The sequence below is a fragment of the Micromys minutus genome, assembly GCF_963924665.1.
Source record: "Micromys minutus genome assembly, chromosome: 3".
NCBI lineage: Eukaryota > Metazoa > Chordata > Mammalia > Rodentia > Muridae > Micromys > Micromys minutus.
The window spans coordinates 35,128,122-35,150,013 of NC_137972.1; the positions used below are offsets into that span (position 1 = coordinate 35,128,122).

The following is a 21,892-nucleotide window of genomic DNA, read 5'->3' on the forward strand; positions in this document are numbered from 1 at the left end:
GACCCAGACTGTTACTGACACATAAAATTATACCATATACTCATTTTGTGAGTTGAGAGAGAGAGAGAGAGAGAAAGAGAGAGAGAGAGAGAGAGAGAGAGAGAGAGAGAGAGAGAGAGAGAGAGAGAGAGAGAGAGAGAGAGAGATTCTCCTAACTCTTCTATAGGAGTCCCTGACCTGTAAGAATCTGCATCTGTCTCAGTCAGCTGCTAGTAAAGACTCTCTATGGGCAGCCATGTTGGGCTCCTGTCTGAAAGCACAATACAGAGTGAATAACAGTGTCTGGGTTTACTGCTTGCCTAAGGAAGGGATCCCAAGTTGGGCCAGTCATTGAATAGCCTTCCTTTGCTTCAGTTTCTTTTCCATTGTTGTCCTTAGTTTTTCTACAGACATGAACAATTCTAGGTCTAAAATTTGAAGGTGGTTTGGTTACCCCATTCCTTCACTGGGGACCCTGTCTATCTGCTGGAGGTGAGCTAAAAGGGATTGCAATCCCAAAGGAAGACCAACTGTGTCAACTAACCCAGACACCTGGAAGGTACCAGAGACTAAGCCGAAATAAAATAGAATACCTAGGCTGGTCTGAGACACCCATAGCACACATGAAGTTGAGAACTGTCTTATCTAGCTTCAGTGTTAGAGGATGTGGCTAACTCTGTAGAGATTTGATGCCATGGTGGACGGTAGGGGAGCACATTCTCCGAGGTGAAGGGGAGGAAGAATGGGGTGAAGAAATCTGGGAGGGGAAACAAGGGGAAGGCTAAAATATAAAGCATGTAATGATCAAAAAAGAAAATTAAATTTAAAAATGAGATTATTAAAAAAGCTTCTCTTCATAGTCATGAGAGGGTCTATCAGCCACATCTGCTAGGTATGTTTATAGGTGAAGGGCCCTGTCATCATGATAAATGGCACCTTTCCTTACGAAATGGATCTTCTGCTTTTTAGCTTTATTGTTGATACACTATTCCACTCAATGACCATTTGAGTTGAATAAAATGTTTATAAATAAAATAGACTGCTTTGCCTTAGCATAATACTTCATAGAAACAGGCAGGATGTGTACCACTAGAATTCTAGCATTTAAAAGGCAGACATAGGTAGATCAAAAGTTCACCCTTGGGGAAAGAGTGAGTTCAGTGACAACCTGAGCTATATAAGACCCTGTCAAGGGTAGGGAAGGTAGAAAGAAAGAAAAACAACATAAACAACTATAAACAAATCCCCAAATTCATTCTATGTGTATATGAGGCCAGACAGCTCTCCAACTACCAAATTTGAAGCCCTTTCCTTCAAATTTTACTTGAAAGCATAAACTTAAACAAATCTGTTCTAAGTAAGTTCTGCTAAATAGTATTGACTCCCTGAAAAAAAATGATAGGTTTCAGCTCTGTGTGCCAAAATGCATCCTACCTGGACAGTTTCACTTGTTTGGGATAAGTCCTTTAGAAATATCAGATGTTCTTTCTTCCTTTCTTTTTCCTAAAACAAAAAACTATTTTGATGAGGTACAGGCAAATTGATAATTTTAATAATTTGAAATAAGGTGACATAAAGAAAATATAGCTTACTTGGCATTTTATTCCTATATATAAATGAATGCCCTCATTCACACATTTATTCATAAACATTTTAATTTTTGGATAGAGCAACTACCCAGTAAATTTTCAAGTACATCATGAGCAATGAGTATTTCAGAAATTGTAACACAGTTTAGTAGAACAAGTATTTATTTTATTGCAGGAAACCTGAAGTACAGCCTGATGCACAGTTTACACATTAATGATTTATACTGAGAAAGCAATCTTGGGGCACAAAAAAAAAGGAAAAATTATGCTACTGAAAAGAGAAGAATTGGCTGCGTTGGTTATATACCTACAATAACATTAAGGTGATAGTATGCTTGCAAGAAACACTCCTGGGGAGTCACTGAAACAATTTTAGGTTGGAGATGTGCAATGGAAGGAGAAGTATAGACACGGCCCAATCCATTGGACTTTCTAAGAACCTTTCCCTCATTAATCAAGGTTGTTTTTGAGGATTATTTATTTCCCTGTACATTCTTGATATATTAGCTATTTTGTAGTGTGTGTGTGTGTGTGTGTGTGTGTGTGTGTGTGTATCCAAAACCCAGGATTTATGTATAACCCAAATGTAGCTCCCACCTAGCCACAATGCTCATCCCTCATTGTAGTACTGGATTGGCAATGAGGGATGCTGAGACTGACAACAGATGCCTGCCTACTGACAGCCTTTCCTGTAGTGGATAATCTCTAATGTGAATTAATAATAGACCAAGAATTGTACTCATAGTGCCAACTCACATAGATCCACCAAAGTACCCGTCTACCTCTACTCAAGACATTTTTCCATCGTAGTTCAACTTCTGATAGGAAAGATAAAACCCACTTATTAATATTCAGAAATGAGAATTTGCTCTCACTTTGGGATAATATTGTCATTCAAATTTACCTACCACATATATGAATTGAATTTCTGCCCCTCCTTCAAGAATATGGCTCTTTGCAACTTTTATGGGGCATTCTTTGTTAGATTACTATAAAACAAAGTTCTGGTTTTGCTAGATATTAACAAACCATGACAAAACTCTGCAAAATAAACTACAGTTTTTCTTTGAGTATTAGTTCTAATTTCACCTAATAAGGTTTACATAGATATGCATAGAAGGGGACACATGGAAAACATAGAGGCAAGTACAGGGACATCTATACAAACTACTTTCCCCCCTTTTTATTTTTTTTTTTTTTTAGATATTTTATGTATTTACATTTCAAATGCTATCCCCTTTTCTGGATTCTCCCTCTCCCTTCCCCTCTTCCTGCTTATATGAGGATGCTCCCAGTCCCACCCACCCACTCCCACCTCACACCCTGGCATTTGCCTAAACTGGGGAACAAGCCTTTGCAGGACCAAGGGATTCTCCTCCTATTGATGCCAGAACAATGTCATCCTCTGCAACATATGTGGCTGGAGCCATGGAGTATGCCATGTGTAATCTTTGGTTGGTGACTTAGTCCCTGGGAACTCTGGGGTGGTCTGGTTGGATAATAGTGTTGTTTCTCCTATGATGTTGCAAACCCCTTGAGCTTCTTCAGTCCCTTTTCTAACTCTTCTATGGTGGTTGTGAATTGTAGCACAGTTATCCTGTACTTTATGGATAATATCCACTTATAAGTGAGTAGATGCCATGTGTGCCTTTCTAAGTCTGGGTGGCCTCTTTCAGGATGATATTTTTCACTTCTATCTGCTTGTCTATGCTGTTTTGTTTTTTTAATAATTAAGTTGCATTCCATTGTATAAATGTACTGCATTTAATTTATTTTATAATTGCACTGCATCTACTCATTGGTTGAGGGACACCTAGGTTGTTCCAAATTTCTGGCTATTATGCATAAAGTAGCTATGAGCATAGTGGAGCAAGTGTTCTTGTAGTGTAGTGGAGCATATTTTGAGTATATGCCCAGGACTGGTATATCTGGGTCTTGAGGTAGAGGTACTCATGCTACAATCTACAGAATCCAAGAAACTAAGTAATAGGGAGAGCCCTAGGGAGGATGCTTGAAAATCACTCAGAAGAAGAAATAAAATAAACATCAGTGAAGGATGATGGAGGGTGGGGCTGGGTGGGTAAGAAGTGGGAAGTGAAACTGGGGCAGGGATCAGGTGGGTGTGACAAGAAGGGGAGAGAAAGTAAATTGGTGGGACGAGCACCCCCAAGACAAGCTGGAGACCTGGGATAGGGCAGACTCTGGAAGACCTATAGCAGTGACCCCATCTAAGACTTTTGGCTAAGGAACTTGAGGTGGCCAGCTCCAGTAGCCAGGCAGAACTTCATTTGAGGAAGAGGGACATCAACCTACCACAAAAATGTCAACCGCAAATTGCCTGATTTCCAAGATAGGTAGAAATAAAGATGAATATTGAGAGGATGACAACCAATGATTGGCCCAACTTGAGACCATCCTATCGAGAGACCCAACTTCTGACACTATTGATACTCTGCTGTCCTTGCAGACTGGAGCTGAACATAACTTCCTTCTGAGAAGCTTCATCCAGCAGTTCATGAAAACATATGCAGAGATCCATAGCCAAATATTAAACTGAACTTGAGAAATCATATGGAAGAGAGGGAGGTAGGATTGGGGGAGGCAGAGGGTTTAAGGACACCACTCAAAAATCTAGGGAGTCAACTCATTTGTACCCATGGGGGTTCACACAAACTGAACTAACTCCAAATAACATGCAAGGCCTGGACCTAAGCCTCCTACACATACGTAGCAGATGTGCGGCATGATCTGCATATAGGTACCCTAATAAGTGGCATGGGAGGCTGACTATGATTCTTTTGCCTCCCCTTGCATCCCTTTCCCCTAGCTGGACACCCTTGGCTTCCCTCAGTAGCAGGAAGAAGAGAGGGTCCTGTTATCAGGATGTAAAGTGAACAAATAAATAAGGAAAAAACAAAAGAAGCAAACAAACAAAGCACAATTAGGGTGGACCTGTGATGATGCTCATATTATTCTATACAGCTCTCCCCACCTACGGGAGGTACCAAGAGGAAACTCATTACAGACAGACAAAGGTAGTCACAGGTTTTCAGAATCTATGATCCGATTAATGTTCTCCTCCACATCTCTCAGGCAGAAGCTTGGCACCCACAGTCGTGTCCATTCTATTTATCTGTTTGTACCAAGGGGCAGCAGTTTTACACTTCTAAAAGTCTTTCCCAAAGTAATGTGTTGTAGATAAAAGCCTACAGATACTTTCAGAGGACATAGGGAATGTGAGATCAAGGGCGTGGTGGGGGTTATGTTTACTATTCACTTAATATTATCTCAAGAAAACTCTGCAAGGCACAGATAGTTTTAAGAAGATAAGTTTAAAAATGCAATCATTTCCTACCTGCCTCTTTGGAAATCTGTGTGAAGGACTCCACACCTTTCTCTCCATAGCTTCCTTCAGATGCAAGCGTAGACACATAATTCCAGCCCAAGGCCTTCACAATGTCGACCATGGCCTGGGCTTGGAAGGAATCGGGAGGGACCACTCGAGAGAAGAAGTCGTAGCGCCGGTCATCACTGAGTTCAGGAGCCGTGGAAGCATAACTAATCTGCGGGATCTGAAATGACAAGAAAACACTGTGTGAGAGAGGGTGGGACAGAGAACCATGGAAGATTCACCATTCAAAAGATGGGGCTTGTTCAGCACACGGGATGGGCTTTCTGCCCAGTGGCCACCCTCCAAGTACACACCACGTAGATGCTCACAGAAAGGGAACATATTTTTTTCTTTTTGTACAATTGTCTCTCCTTAAGAAATATAGCAGGGGAAGGCTATGGTAAGTATTATTGCTAGTTAGACATGAAGAATTCATAACCAATCCAGCAAATATTGTAACTGATAAAAACCAGTATAATCCAGCTGTCTTGTATCTAGAGGCCAGAGTAGTCAACAGAGGTTATGGTTTCTCATATTCATTATGAATTGTTGGCAAAGAAACCTGAGAACCTGCAAGGACAAATCAAAGTGAGTACCATGTAGTAATCCACTTGCCAAAGAATACCACAATATAAGAGTGCTCAGTAGCAAATTTGGTTCAGAAAAAGGTGGTCACATATTTCTGGGTTACATATCAGATCTTCTGAATATCAAATATTTGCATTATAACTTCATGATGTCTGAAACTTTTGGATGAGATTAATCTACTTAGTTGTTTTAAGGATTTCCAGAGCTTATCTATGAAAACCAAACTAGGGAACCATAGAGGAGGTTAAGTATCAAATCAATCGTTTTATTCTGGTGTGGAATAAATGTTTTGGAATTATTTGAAATGAAGTTACTTCAGTTACTTGAGTGCTTTTGAAGCATTGATACAATGCTAAATAAAATTGAGGTAACACATACATACACACATATTATAGTATATTATGGTATGATATATTTTATGATATGTATAATAACTACATATACATACAAATAACCCCCCCCCACACACAACACACAATCTCAAATACCCTAAAGAAAGCTACAAAGTCAATATGGATTACAAGCATGGATTAGGACTTGACATTCAAATCCCTGTGTTAGTTAACCTTTACTACACAATGCACAAATTTTTTTCCTCTCTCTGATTTCTGGAAGTAGTAATTTCTAGAAATAACCTATGACTAGTAGTGCAAGTAGTTATGTGCAATAATACGGTAGTAACAAGAATTTGTTGGAAAATTTCTTTATCACATTATTTTTCAAGTATATTTTTGATCTTTGCATAAATTGAACCAATAGTTTATCCATTTTGCCACAAACATGCCAAAGCCAAACTCAATTTGACCTTCACAGTCCAGATAACTGTATTTGGTATTGACTGTTTCTGGTTTCCATGTTCTTTTCTTCTGTTGAAGAATAGTTATCTCTATTATAAAGATCTATTCTCCACAAGCCTTTTAAATTATACATTCGCCTCATGCAGCCTGAAAGAGGTCAGATGTTCCCTTTTCCTCTACCCATGCTGCAGGTCTTCACCTCAACCACTGGTACGAAGGCTCTCTGCCCCAAATTCAAAAGCAAACCAGTGTTAGAAAACATCAAAGTCTTCTGGTAAGTTCTTCACTCCAGTAACTGAATAACAGGGCTTTTAAGAGGTACCAAGAGTAAAGTGGAATAAAATTGAAGTATCCAGTACTGGGATCAGAGCTTGAGTCATTTGTTAACTAGTACCTGTACCCCAATGACTTAGTTGGGTTAACTGCTTTCACAAGGCAGAAATGTGTATAATTTAGTATGGTAACAGGTCAGAGTGGGTTTTTCATGCCCTTGGGAATAATTATGAAAATATAGAATAATATATCTTCCTAACTAAGGCTATTCTCCACATTTGACTTTTGGTGGTGGTTTGAGTGTGAAAGAGCTTAAACAGGCTCATGCATTTTTAATATTTAGTCTTCAGTCAGTGTCACAGTTTGGGAAGGTTCTGGAACCTTCAAATGCAAGGGTATTGATCCTTGCAGAAAAAAAAAAAAAAAAAAAAAAAAAAAAAAAACTGCACCAGTGGAGATGAGTTTTGAAGTTTTATATCCTGGCCCTACTTGCTCTTTCTCCCCCCCCCCCCCGACTGCCTAGGTAGCCTATTGACCTTTCCACCATGACGGATTCTAATGTCACCCAGAGCTCTATTCCCATGTCCTTCAGTAGATGAATGGATACAAAAATTGTGGTAAATTTACACAACGGAGTACTACTCAGCTATCAGAAACAATGACTTTAGAAAATTCTTAAGAAATTGGATGCTTCTAGAGAATATCATCCTGAGTGAGATAACCCAGTCACAAAAGAACAGACATAATGTGCTGTCACTGATAATTGGATACTAACCACAGAAAGCTCTGAACACCACAGAAACAACTCATAGACTATATGAAGTTCAAGAAAAGAAAAAAAAAAAAAAAAAAAAACCATTATGCTTAATCCTTACACACCAAGTAAACTTTGACTAATTCCAGGTTACAATCTGTTTTACATGTACTTTATGCTCATTGTAACTAGTAAGACCTTAATGCACACTAGCAAACCTTTAAAAAAAAAAACAAGCACTGACAAAATTATATTCATATACTTTTATGCAAAAATGCTTAAAATTTGTACATTTATCTTTGTTTTTAAAAATAAAGTTGTTAAAAAAAAAACCTTTACTCTCCAAAGTGACTTTGTATCAAAACACACTATCAAAGTAGCCCCCACCCAAAAAAACAAATATATTTTCCTAAGTTTTCTACAGGTTTATCCTCTGTGTCCTAAGGCATGTTACAACTTTTAAGTGTATTCCAATAACATTACTTATAATTTGCCCATCATGTTCTAATATTTTCATAGTTAATTCCTCACCTAGTCACTGTGAAGAATTTGACACTATAATATTCTAGATTATATTTTATAGTACTATATTTAATAAGCTTATTTTATAGAAACAGTGGGCACTGATCTACAGAATTCAACCATGACTTCATATTATATAGCTATAGAATAAATATTCCTACTCAAGTCTGAAAATGGGCTGTGCAAACAACTAAACTCTTAATTATGCTAATTTACAAAGACATACTAAAATAATTAATAAGCATAAAAAGCAAAGCCAGTATGATCAGAGTCTAAGTAGAGTTCTGCCCTAGCAATGACTGTATCATCACTGAAAGTCAGTTGAAAGTTCATTCTGAAACAACTGTTCAAATAATTAGTGTAAACACATTGGTGATGCCCCTACAAACACCTTAAAAATCTGGGCTGTGCATGAGATTAAGGTTTAGAGACTTGAACCTTTGAGGGAAAAAAACTTCATTTTTAGTGCTTCAGGGAGAAACAGGGGGTGGGAGAGTGTGGTTGGAATTGATAGAATTTTCTTAACAAAAAAAAATAAAGAAAAGAAAAGAAAACAAGCCAAGAAGGTTAAGAAATTTCCATTAACTTTCATTTTATGAAAGCTAGAAGTCTTATGATGATGCAAAGATGCTATTCCTGCCCAAATCCCTCTGCATCTCTGAAAGAGTGCTACTCATGATAAACCTAGCCTCCTATCAAATTTTCATTTATGTAGATACTGAGAAACATGACAATTATAAAATATCACAATGGAAAATATTCTCTACATTATACACAAATTGCAGTTATGAAAATCTTGGTAAAAGAGACTCCTTTCCTAATTACTACCTGTTTTGAAAGCCATTGCTTTCTTGGGTTCATCCATCTCAGATACATAGGAAAAGAATCCCTGGATTAAGAACCAAGTTTCCATTCAGGCCCATGAACACCAACTCTTTACTATCTTACTTAAGTCAACACCGGGCACATAATGATCCTAGGATAGGGAATTAAAGATCAAATGGATTTCACTTCTGTCATCAAAATGCATTGCATAGAGATAACCCTCCTAGTAATAGAGATGAAAGAACAGAGGAATTTCTATAATGTGTGATACATGGTCCTGCATATTTACACAGTGATGAGGTCTCATTCTTAGCTTCTTTCTTTCCAGAAGATTTTCAAGTTTACAAAGTCATTATTTTGATAATACTTCTAATGTTCAATCATAGAACTAAAAATGCATCTTACTGTATTATTCTTTTTTCCTGGTAAAATGTGTGCCTATCAAAGGAGAATAATTTAGTTAATGATAAGTATGAAATAGAATGAGAAACTACCACTATCTACTTTTCGAGGAATGAAGTTCGGAATGAGTTTTTGCTGTGTCTTAGTAAATTAATGATATATTATTGATAAAAATTACAAAGAATGACACCTAAAATATTTAACCCACTGCTTTTTAATAATGTGTTTTTAAATCTCTTTAGTACATTTGTCTGTGCATTTGAATATATACATGTATAATAAAATATGAATTTAGTTTCACCCTTGCCTTACATTTTTCTCTCTTCCTCCTCCTCTTTCTCTCTTCTGTGACTCCTCAAAATTCTCTTTACATTTGTCCTCACCTCATACTGCTAAATTCTTAAATCTTCCCTGTCATTCAAACCCTAAAATCAAGTCCTCAGAGCTGACTGAATCATTGTGATCATTTATCAGGTAACACTGGAAATGTTCAAGGATGTGCCCTCAATGAGAAAGAATACTCATGAGTGTTGGTGAAATCTCTTTCATTTCTGAATGCTATTTCAGGTTGATCAATGAGGTAGATAAAGCTTTCAAAAGGTCCACTTGTTGCCTCAATACCTCTCCTTAAACAATTAATCATGGTTCGCTTCCAGGGAAGACTGCTGTTTCTTCTCATATGCTAATTTTTAAATTTATTACTATTGGAGAGGAGGGATGGAGCACACATGCCAGAGTATATATAGAGAGATCAGAATTCAACTGTGGGAAAGATGTTCTCTGTTTCCACCTCTACATGGGCTGTAGGGATTAAATTCAAACCAGCAGGCCTGAATGTCAAGTCCAGTTCCTGTGAGCCATCTCACTGATTTGCATATTTTAAAACTTGAAGTAATCATCTGATTCTTGCATGTGACTTTTACATCATATTTCTAGCTTTCGAGTCTTGGACTATCACTTAAACTATATTTGTATTTATGAGTATGGAGTATGCTAAAACGGTATTAATTCTTGTGTGTTTCTCCTTTAAACTGATTATAAAAATACTCAGAGTGATCATATATGTTTAGTTTTGGATTTTAACTTTAGATGAACTTTTTAACAGTTTAGCAAAAGTATCCATTAAGATCTGATGAGACTTGCATTGCAATTATATATTATGGTAGAGCTTAGACTTTTACAATGCCATGTCTTTCTTCATGGAAAAGTAAATATTATTTTAATTTAATTTTATTAAATATATGTTTTATATAAAATACTTGAATTGGAGTTACCCTATAATGTTCTTCTCGGAAGCCATTAGTTGACAAACAGAAAGTTAAGTGCCAGATATACATACCTACATGTGGTCATTTGATTGAGCATGACCTCTATAAGTTCATATATTTGAATACTTAGTCTCCAGTTGACAGAACTCTTTAGAGAGGGTTAGAAAGTGTAGGTTTATTGGAGAAAATATCTAACTAAAGATGGGCTGGCCTCGAGGTTTTAAAACTCATCTCATCCTCAGCTACTTTTCTCTGCTATATGCTAGTGGGTCAGATGTGAGCTTTCTTCCATTGCAGGAGTACCATTGTCATCCTGCCTGCAATGCTGGTCATGAACACATCACCTGAAACTGTAAGTCCCACTTTCTTCACTAAATTGTTCTTGCTGTTCCTGTTCTTTTGTTTGTTTTATTTGTTTTGTCTTTTCTTTTCTTTCTTTTATTTATTTAATTTTTTTGGTCATAGCAATAAAAAATGTGAGATATTTTTCAGACATATCCTTAAATCCCCTAAACAATGCAGACTATTGTCATTGCTTTGAGTGGATCACACAAACCAGCCGCTAGAACCTTTTATTGAATATTACATTCTTTCTTTTCACAGGACATGGACAAATCAAGTTGGTACTGACTCAAAATCTTCTGTGCTGCCTACATTTCTGAATGCAAAAAGGCATTAGTCAAACTAGTAAGGGAACAAGGTCTTCAAGAGTCTGACCCAGATACTGTGAGTTACAACAAGGACTGATACAGCCAGACCTGCTCATGGATGCAACAGTGGCAGGGATTTTAATCGATATTTCCTTTCCTTGGAAAGTTGTGCTTTGTACATCTGGACACAAAGCTGTCACTCATGAGCCTACAGGTTCCAGTGGGTGAACTTACAATTTTTATTTCTGAAATTTTAATATATTATTGAGGAAGTATAGTATCAAAATTGTCCTCTAAATATATTTCTATTTGTCGATTCGATTCTTGTAGTTCTCAGACCTTATCAGAAAAGGTTTTGATTTTTTGCATTAACTCAAAAGGAGTCAAAGTGTAGACAGCCTTCTTACAAATATTATGTGTCCCCTGTTAATCCACAAGGATTATTCTAGAAGAAGGTGAGGAAAGTTGATAAAATCAACAGACACTAAACCCAGACACTGATGCCAAGAAGTGCTTGCTGACAGGCACCTGTTACAGCAGTCTCCTGTGAGACTCAGCCAGAGCCTGACGAATACAGAGGCAGATGCTCATAACCAATCATTGGACTGAGGACAGGGACCCCAACTGAGAAGTGAGAGAACGGACTGAAGGAGCTGAAGGGGTTTGCAGTCCCATAGGAAAAACAACAATATCAACCAACCAGACACCCAGAACACCCATGGACTAAACTATCAAACAAGGAGCACACATGGGGTGACCCATGGCTCCAGCCTCATCTGTAGCAGAGGTTGGCATTGTCTGCCATCAACAAGAGGAGAGGCCCTTGGTACTGCAAAGGCTCAGTTCTCTAGTGTAGGGGAAGGCAGTGAGGTGGAAGTGGGTAGGTAGGAGGGTGAGCACTCTCATAGAAACAGAAGGATGGGGGCTGGGATGGGGGAGCTCCAGAGGGGAAACCAGGAAAGGGGATAAAATTAGAAATTTAAATACATAAAATAGCCAATAAAATTTTTTTAAAAAATGATCAAATGGTCATGGAGTACCAAACTGAAATGGTGCCTTTTTAAGGTGACAGGAAACATGCATTCATGAGCTCTTAAGATCTGTGGTTGTTTACACAGACTTTTTCAAGAACAAGCTAATATGGACTGGGAAAGGACTTTTAAGTCCCTACCCTTAGCTGAAGATCTGTTCACAGTTGATGACTTCTGGGAGGAAATCAGTTTTAAGGCATCAATCAAACTCTAGTCATAGTTAAAATGGGCAAAAGTAATGAACAACAAACACTGGGGTTGGAACACTATAAAAAAGAAAACAAAGTTGAGGTGAGATAAAGATGTGGAAGATGAAACTGAGAGACATTAGGAAGATTGCATATTGAATATAATTTAAAAGGCAAGTCTATTCAATTTTTCAAAAAGCATGTCTATTCAATTTTTCAAAAAGCAATAAATATATGTTATAAATTTTCATTCACTGCCATTACTTACTCTTAGTAAAATCATATAATTGTCTCCATGTAGGTCTTGCACATTGCTTATTAACTTTCTTTCAAGATAATTTTTATTTTCATTGCAGCATGTATGAGGTAAAATTAATAATCTCATCTCTCCTGCTTGAATATACAAACATATTAATTTTGCTTGCTTAGTTGTATTATTGTTTAAACTATTATTAATTTAATAGGTTGTGATTTCCAAGAAATAAGTTACATTATAATTTATTGCTTTCTTTGTCTTAAACCCTTTTGGGAGAAAGATGTATAAATTGTGTTTGACTGTGGTGGAAATGATCATGTCAGGGTGTAGGTGTCCAGTGAGTCCTGGATAAGGCATCAGATCTCCTAGAGCTGAAGTTACAGGTGGTTCTGACTCACCTAAAGTTGGTGCTGAAAAGTGAAGCTAAGATCTTTTGAAAGGATTCTATGTACTCATAATTGCTGAGCCATATCACTGCTCCTAATCTGTTTTCTTGATAGAGTCCATCACCAAATTCTTTTAGAAAAACAGATGATTTATTAGAATAAGTTGATGTTCTTTTTTCTCACTCCTTAATAGTGATCAGTAATGAAGAATAAAAAAGCTTTTTTTATATAAAACAATAGATGTTTCTTAATCATTAGAGACTTTCAATATCAAACAATTACTTCTAAATTTGCTAACCTATATCTTCTTCCTTATATATAAATCCATTTATTCAACAACATTCAATAGAACCTACCCAGTCTCTGTCACTATAAGTTTTCAAGCTTCATGGAAGTATTTTACATTATCCTATTAATATAGGGCATTGTTCTGGTAAATCCTAGCTAACAACTTGACTAGATCTAGAATCAACAGTCAAACCACTGGGTACTCTAATGAGAAATGTTCTTGAGGAGGTTATTTTAAATGGGATGATCTGTCTTAAATATGTCCAGTATTTCATAGCAGCCCAAGTTAAACAGCAGATAAAACAAGGAGAATGCATTTTATTTTGCTTTCCCTTGCTCTTGCTGAAAAGTTCATTCATCCTGTTGCTGTAATGGCTCCTCTCATATACTGATATAACCACCAGCTTCTTGGGGCTTCCAATATAAACTGAACGTTAGTCGTTCAGTAGGTATTTTCCTGGCCATGAACATCTGATTAGAACTGTGGAGACATCCATTCTAGTAGACTGAGCAAAAACTATACACTAAGTTTTTCTGGTAGGACTGGCATTGTTGGACTACCCTGACCATATTATGTAAGACTATTTCATAAAAACAGCTTTTAATACATATTCATTCAACTGGTTTTGTTCCCCTAAAAATGCATGACTAAAACAGACATCTTCACACTTGGTACTTATAGGTGGATGTTCTCTATAAATGTATTAGAGCAACCTTTTGGCTTAATCTTGAGCAACTTTTTACATGAGTTTTGGTGATTGGTCACTTGTGCTCCTTCATTGTGGGATTACTCATTACCCATTTCTGAGTCATGTGACTTGGTACTGTACTATGAGTTATTTTTATGTACCTGGGGTCTGTAATATGTGTTTGATGTGAATTATTGTGCATAGCACTCATATGCATGCATTACAATATGTATTAGTACTTGGTTCCAGGAATGAGGAACAGTCATGGAATAGTTTAGAAGTCTGTAGACGTGACTTACATAGCATGTGTAAGGCCACTAGACTGCAGATATGGGGCTTATGTATGGTAATCCAGACCTCTCTCTATGGACTGATCTTTGCCTTGGAGAAAGGAGAAACCATGAGCTAAAATAAATTACTCCTCTCTTTTGTGATTTAAGTGAGAAAAGTCTTTCAGGGGCACTGTTTTGAGAGGTTATGGAACTTTGGGTATGTGAGAACTTGGTAGAAGAAATGCACCACTAGATTCAGTTTGAAGAGGTTATAGCCTCATTCTGTTTCCAATTCCGCTTTGCTACACATGTGTGCTTAAAATGTTACCTCTCAGCTTCTTCCTTCAGCTTCTTGGCACCATACCCCGCCCACCATTATAGATTCTCCTTTGAAGCCCAACAGTAAAAATAAGCCCTTTCATTCATAAATTACTTTAGTCAAGGTTAATGATTATAACAACAGAAAAGGAAGTAATAGGTTTCCTAATTAAATCCTTTCAGGTACTATTCCATAATCCTAAGAATAACTAACACAACTTTCTGAGGGTAACATGGTCTCTATATACCCCCTTTCTCCTAAGTTTTCTCTGCACTTTGTTGTTTTCTTTGCTTTAGAGGTATATCAGTTTTCAGACACTATATTTACATTGTTTTGCTTTAAGAGTGTATCCTCCAAAACAATAAAACTTCATTGCCAAGACCAAGGTCATATAGAATTGATAACACACTATCTAGATTTGTGCCTTGAGTCATGTTGGTGGATTTGTTTTCCCAGAATCTCATTTTAAGAGAAAAATACAAAGAATATTCTTATTTCTGTACTTGGACTTATACATGCATGTCTATTCTAGACTTTCACTGTGTATAGTTATGCATCACTTCATGCTTTTGGCTTGGGTGTTTTTGTCTACTGAAATTTATTTTTTTAAAGGATTCTGTTTTATAATCAATATTTTCTCAAACACCACAGGTTAAAATCTACTTCTGTAAAACAAAAATTGTTACCATTAATTAAATCATATTTGTCATTTTTTATTTATCTTTCTGGTTAATTTATAATTTGACAAAAATGTGTTGCTATTTTTGATTTAGATGGTTTAACATGACAGTAGTTTAACCTAAATTTTCTAGCTTATAGAAGTGCTCTGTTCTGCAGAGAAAAGGGGAAATTGTTGAAAAATCCACAGGGTTCTGAGTTTTTGCTTTTACTACTTTTAAATTTTAAACATCTACCATCAAATCACCATATAAAATTTAAGAATTAAAACTTCAACTAGAAAGAGAGGTCAGCATATTAAGTTTTTGTTATCCAATCAAGAGATCATGAGTCCAACACCCCCACCACCAAAGTACTGAATGTAGCCTCACTGTGGCTGAAGCTCCAATTTCTGAAGAGATGGCTCACAACCAAAATTTCAAGACTTTTTAAGGAGTCTTTTTTTCTTTTTCTTGAACTGAGATAAACTTTTTAATTTACATGATACTGACTCATGTTGTTTACAGCTTCATAAGAACCCACACTATGTCATAAAATATAGTTAATCTATCAGCTCCTGGATAAAATAACTATATTTTTACACATATATATTGGGGCAAAGATCCTCAGGACCCCCAAGAATTCCTTAGATACTGTATGTGTATTTTCTCCCCAGTCTCAGTAATTATTGCCAAAGAGGTCCCAAAATGAGTGTATGAGTCTGAGAAGGTAGCTGACAGCAAGATGACAATATTGTCTGGACACACCAGGCCAGAGACTTACACAGTACAAAAACTCACAGAACAAAACCTGTGTATGGCCAAATCTCAGCTGGAGAGAGGAGTTGAGGATGATGTTACACCAATAGCTGTGATGATTTTAGCAACTATCAGCTACTTGAAAAAAAAATACCTGTTTTTGCAAAGAAAATAGTTCCAGGTAACTCATTAGTGTTCTGTTGAAAGATCATACATGGGCACATGCTTTGGCAGCAAAAGTTGATCTTAAAGAATGGAGTCTCCAAACGGCTGAGAGAGGATCTCTGTCTCTCTGCTGTTAGTGGTTGGGTAGGGATGTGCTTTCTGGGACCTAGTGTCCTCAGAGACTTTATTCCAGGATTGCTACTTGCTGCTGATGTGCCTTTCCTGCCACTATTACATGTCCTAATGATTGCTGGACATCAGCCCACCACCATATTAGGCAGATCATCTGCAGAATCAATGTTAAAATGTACTTTCATGCAGTAAAGCTGTGTAGACAAATTGATGATTTCATAATTCCTGATCATGATGTTTTAGAACTTCTTAATTTATACAAGGATTTTCAAATTCCCTATAGAATAAAAGCTGCAAATCTAACTCTGTAAACCTTCAGGTGTCATGGGCTAATTGCTCTAGTAAAAGAAAGCAGGCTTGGAGCAAATTTACAGTCAAGTAGAACATTTCCTCTAGGATAGGAATGAGGCCATTGTTTGGTAACTAAAAATTATGAACTTGGAATGGGTAATATATTTTAGATACAAAGACAGGAAATGCATGATGTGCTGGTATATTTATGCAAGATGTCAAAATAATAAGACACATGAGAGATAATCTGTCTCTTGAAAAAACTATGCTAACTTTTGACACAAAAATGATTTCTTTAAATTTACAATGAACTTATGGTATTAATAACAGATAAAGAATGTTTAATAAAGTGTTAGTCTTAATGAAAAAACATGTAAACAATTCTGCTAAAGCTCCTTAAGTCCTTATCAGTTTATGGCATGAACTATTGCTCTTAACTTATTATAAACTTTTGGAAGATAAAAGTACTTAGAAAACAATGTGATCAATTATCCTGAGAAAGTATAAAAACTAACTAAAAAACAAATATTAACTGGTGATTTATCATTTCTCTGTTTCATCCAGTATGCATATGTGTCTGTGCGTACCTGAATTTCTTCTTTTTTTTTTCCCCCTTCTCTGGCTCACTAGGATTTAAGAAACTCCCATACTCTTTCTTATTCGGCAAGAGAGAGGCCTGAATCAGTGAGAAGAGAAACCAAGTATCCAAACTGTTTTCCTTTTAATCCCCTGCAGCAATCAGCAGGAGTAAATTTGCCAGAGCCTTCATCTTCGTGGCCAGAATAGCAAGAAAGAGTTAAATTGCCAAAAGTCAGCAAGTTTTGGTCCAAGTCACTGATGCCATACTCCATTACTGGGCATCTAACTTTTAAAACAGGACCCTTGCATTTTTGCCTATCCTGCTTTCTTCTTATACCCAAGAAACAAGGTAATCAGGTACAACATAAAATATGGTATTTGGTACCCTGAACCCCCCAGTTCTAGATAAAGGTTTATACTTTATGTTATTATTGTTACTCTAAAGTAAAAATTTAAAAAATCAAAGATAGAATACATTATGCATTCTAGATAAATGACTGTCATACATAAAACTTATAAAATCAAATATTATGGGTGTATAATATAGTTTCATTTTGTTGATAACTCTGATCATATTTAAACATTATTCTATTCTATAGTTCCTACATAATCAACAACTAATAGGCAAACTGATCTCAGATTGAAAACATATCCCTACAGACATGATCTTTTTCTAAACATCTGTTAAAATAGTTCAAGTTCATGTCCAGATGTGCTTCTGATTACATTAGTACACAGTATGAACATTGGAACACACACAATTACTCCAGCACAATTTTTTAGTACAACACATTACAAAGTATTTATACCTAGGAAATTGCAGTTGCATTTATCCAAAATAAAGCAGAAAGAGGCATTTTTGAATTTTGGTTCCTCCACATTTGACTTTATCCTCTAACAGTATATCCTTCCTCTTAACTAAATAATGGCAGTGCCTTTGACAAGGTCAGTCATCTGGGGAACATCTTATTTCTGGATATTTGAATAAGGATCCTTTGTTCCTGGAGATTCATAATCAGGGAAGGCAATACAAAATGTAAGAATACTTGTTCCAGAGGGCAATTTCCACAAATGTTGTAATAGGCAATTTTTGGAAGTATCATGTGCAATTAAGATAATGCTCCAGTGTACCTGTAGAGATATTAATGAACTCCCAGTGGGGCATTATTAAATTCACAGTCAGCAGTAATTTTCCTCTTCCTTCTTATTAAGCTTTATTGATATGGATCCCCCCAAAAGAGAAAATGGTTGAATAATCCTTTCAGGCTTATTCCTTGAAGCATCACTCCTTTCATTTTATAATTATATCCTCTACAGATACCATCTCTTCTCATATTAGGATAGCAGGGCAACCATCCTAAGTTTTAGCACTATTTACACCCAAGTACTGAAGGATGACTCCAGCTTCTTATTTAGTTCTACCTCTCATTTTATACAACTACGTTCATCTAGATGTTTCTGGCAGATCTTTCAACTCCATTTCCACTCAGTGTTCATTTCTTTAATTTTAAAACATCAACAAACTTTAGTATTTTCTTAATGGATGTTTATTCCCTTGAGTCCTAAGCTATTTTGTAGACATTGGGGCTGCAAATCATGCTTGTTTACAGAACAGGATTAGAAGTATGATGCTTAATCCTTTTTATCATATTCTACGTCCATAGATGTATGATTGGAAAATGAAAAAGTATAACTATACTAATATATATATATATATATATATATATATATATATGTGTGTGTGTGTGTGTGTGTGTGTGTGTGTGTGTGTGTGTGTGTGTTTGTGTGTGCATATAATTTTACAAATTTTTAGTAAGTTTGATGAACAAAACATTACTAAAATTTTTACACTTTGTCCACACAACAACCATTTCTTTTCTTTTATTGCATCTTTCTAGCTTGCATTGAGGACGACTTACCACTCCTCACAGTGTTACAACCTTATTCTTGTTATATCAGTATCCTATTGTTGACATAGGTGACTTAGCTCTATCTATCTGCAAAACAAGAGGAGCCCTCTAGTCTTATCTGGACATGATACAGGTGTCTAGGCAATTATACTTTTTAGACAAATGCAAATTGTATTTCTTCTACGAGATAACCAGAAAGTAATGAAACAAGGCTATAATGACTGTTGAAATGGTGTAAAAGCAGGATTTTTAACAGACTAAGAGTGACAAAGATAAGTGTCATATGGATCTCAGACCTGGGGAATGTGAGGAATAAAATGACAACCAGATCAGAATTGGACAGATAGATCAGTTGTTCAGCTTCTAACATTTTCCAGAACACTCATGTTAGGTTTCTAGTACCTGTGCCAGGTTTCTTACAATAATGTGTAACTATAGCTTCAGAGGATCAGGAACTTTCTTCTAGTCCCTGCAGACACTGCAAACATGTAGTCTGTATGCACAGATAGATAGGCAAGCAGGCAGGTACACACATGTTCACACAAGCTCACACATGCACACACACACATATCACACACACACACACACACACACACAGACATATATACATATATTTAAAATAAATAAATAAAATAATATCCAGAACTTACTGTATAACATAATTTTAGTATAGGATTAAAAAATATATATGAGGACCATTGATGATGAACACAAGTTTTAAAAGGAACAGTACCTGTTATGCTATCAAGCTAAATACACTACTCAGGACCATTTCATATCTACAAAATATGTCAACTAAATGATCCCAAGATTCATCCCAAGACAAAATGTTACAAAGTAGAAATTAAAACACCCCCAGTCACACAGCCCACTGTGTTACTTGTTGAGATAGCTTCACAGTTGACCTTCTGTCGGGCCTCTCTATGGAGTGAAATGTGCTCTCTAAGGACTTTTGCAGGTTATAGCATGTCTAAAACTCACATCATATTCAGTATAAGCACCTACAAGCCTTTTCCTTCCCTGTGTTGTGCTACCAATCATGGGCATTCTGGAGATACGTAAAGACAAGGAGAAAATTACATATTGAAAACAGAGTTCCTATTTGTCCTTAGACAACCATAATACAAATAAACAAAATAAATTCAAAGCAATAGTTTATTTTTATGCTTTTTATATTAACCATGATTATATTCTTGATCCCTTTCAGATTTCAAGACCTGAATGAAAATCTTGTGCACTAGACACTGAATGATGCATACTGAGACTGTCATTAGCAATGGCAATGCCAAATAATCAGGATTTTTCAATCTCAGTTCCATTGTTATGTGTGGTGGGCAAAAGAGCTCCCCACTGTAAAGTAGGGCATTCCCTAACCTATGCCTTCAAGATGGTAGTAGCATGTTCACCAGTTATCACAGTAAAATGTGTCTAGGGATTGTGGAAGCAGATTACTAGTAGAGGGTATATATACCATGTCCTGCTATGAGCCACATACCTTATGGAGTTGGGAGAGGCAATCACAGTAAAATGGAAACTATTCTATGGTGAGTGGAGTTTGAGAAGGTATGAGTGAGCAACATGATCACATTTTAAAATCTCAAGACTAAGGGGCTCTGCCAGTGACTTACTGATAGTGATTAAGATGCTTACAGCTGTGCATCAGACTGAGCACATGGAGGTAAAGGATGGAATGAGCTGAAGGGTTTTGCAACCTCATAGGAAGCACAACAATATCAACTAAGCAGAACCTCCAGAGGTCCCCACCAACCAAAGGGATACATGGAGAAACCCATGGCTCCAGCTGCACATGTATCAGAGGAAGGTATTGTCTGGCTCAATAGAAGAAGAAGCCCTTGGCCCTGTTAAGGTTCATTTCAATGGTGTTGAGGTGGGATTAGGTGGGTTGGAGGGGAGTATCCTCATAAGAGAAGGGGGAAGGGGAATGAGAGAAAGGAGAACTGGAAAAGGAGATAAAATTTGAAATATAAATAAAGTATTCAATTTAAAAAACTGAAAAAAATTACCAGGCTAAAGTTCACTAACAAGACCAATTACATGATTTCAATCATTACACCAAAGTCACAAACTATAAATAAAATAGAGACTGTTTTAATATCTAATAGACTCTATTATATACATTTTAATTTCTTCTGTGACTATTTTCCAAGTCAGAGCTCTTGTGTTTCAGAGCTCTCATTTGTCATCTGTTCACTCAGGAATGACTACTGCACTACATTAGGATACATCTAGAGATGTTTAAGTGAAGAAATGATATTTCAAAATAGAATGGAATAAAAGCCAAATGAGTTTTTTGAAGAGTCACACCAGCTCTCTCAGTTTCATCTCAATTAACAAAATATTCTTCATCCACTGTGTTGGAAAAATAATTGTTATACATAACTTGAGATTCTAGTGTACTTCATGGAATGGTACATGAATTTAAAGTTGGGAGTCTTCAAAAGGTTCAGAAGGCACATCTTACCAAGCCGGTCTTGAGAAAGAAGGTCGAATTCCACCAGAAACAATGACATATGCCTCCCAGTAAAGAAAAAGGCAAAAAAACGGAATACCTAGAGCAATGCTGGGATTTGTTTGGAGAAATTCAACAAACATGTCTAGTTTGGGAGTAGAATCTATATTTCCACTTGATCAACAACCAGAGCAGATTATGGAGCAATAAAATAAAACAAAAAAAAAAAAGGTCTCATTTAATTTCATTTGGGATCTTATGATAACTGCTATTCCTAATAAGTAAACATAATTCAGCAACCATACTTTACTACACTCTTGGAAGAATAGAGAGCTCAAGAGCTACTAAATCCCAACTACATCTGATGTAATAGCTCCCTAAGAAGCATCTCCATTCGCTACAGGGATCTCTCAGCAAGGATTCAATTAGAGAGAGAATCACTGATTGTTCCACTTGGTCTGCA

General features: G+C 36.5%; 1 protein-coding gene across 2 annotated transcripts in view; it reads right to left on the minus strand.

Annotated features, from left to right (window-relative positions):
• GRM7 (glutamate metabotropic receptor 7) overlaps window positions 1-21,892 on the minus strand; it is a gene marked incomplete at both ends in the record, with an annotated part of 887,413 nt that overhangs the window by 595,584 nt on the left and 269,937 nt on the right. For both annotated transcript variants that reach the window (XM_080914160.1, XM_080914159.1), the window contains one exon: window positions 4,924-5,140. In XM_080914160.1, the coding sequence (XP_080770286.1) occupies window positions 4,924-5,140 (217 nt within the window). The remainder of the gene's footprint in view (window positions 1-4,923; window positions 5,141-21,892) is intronic.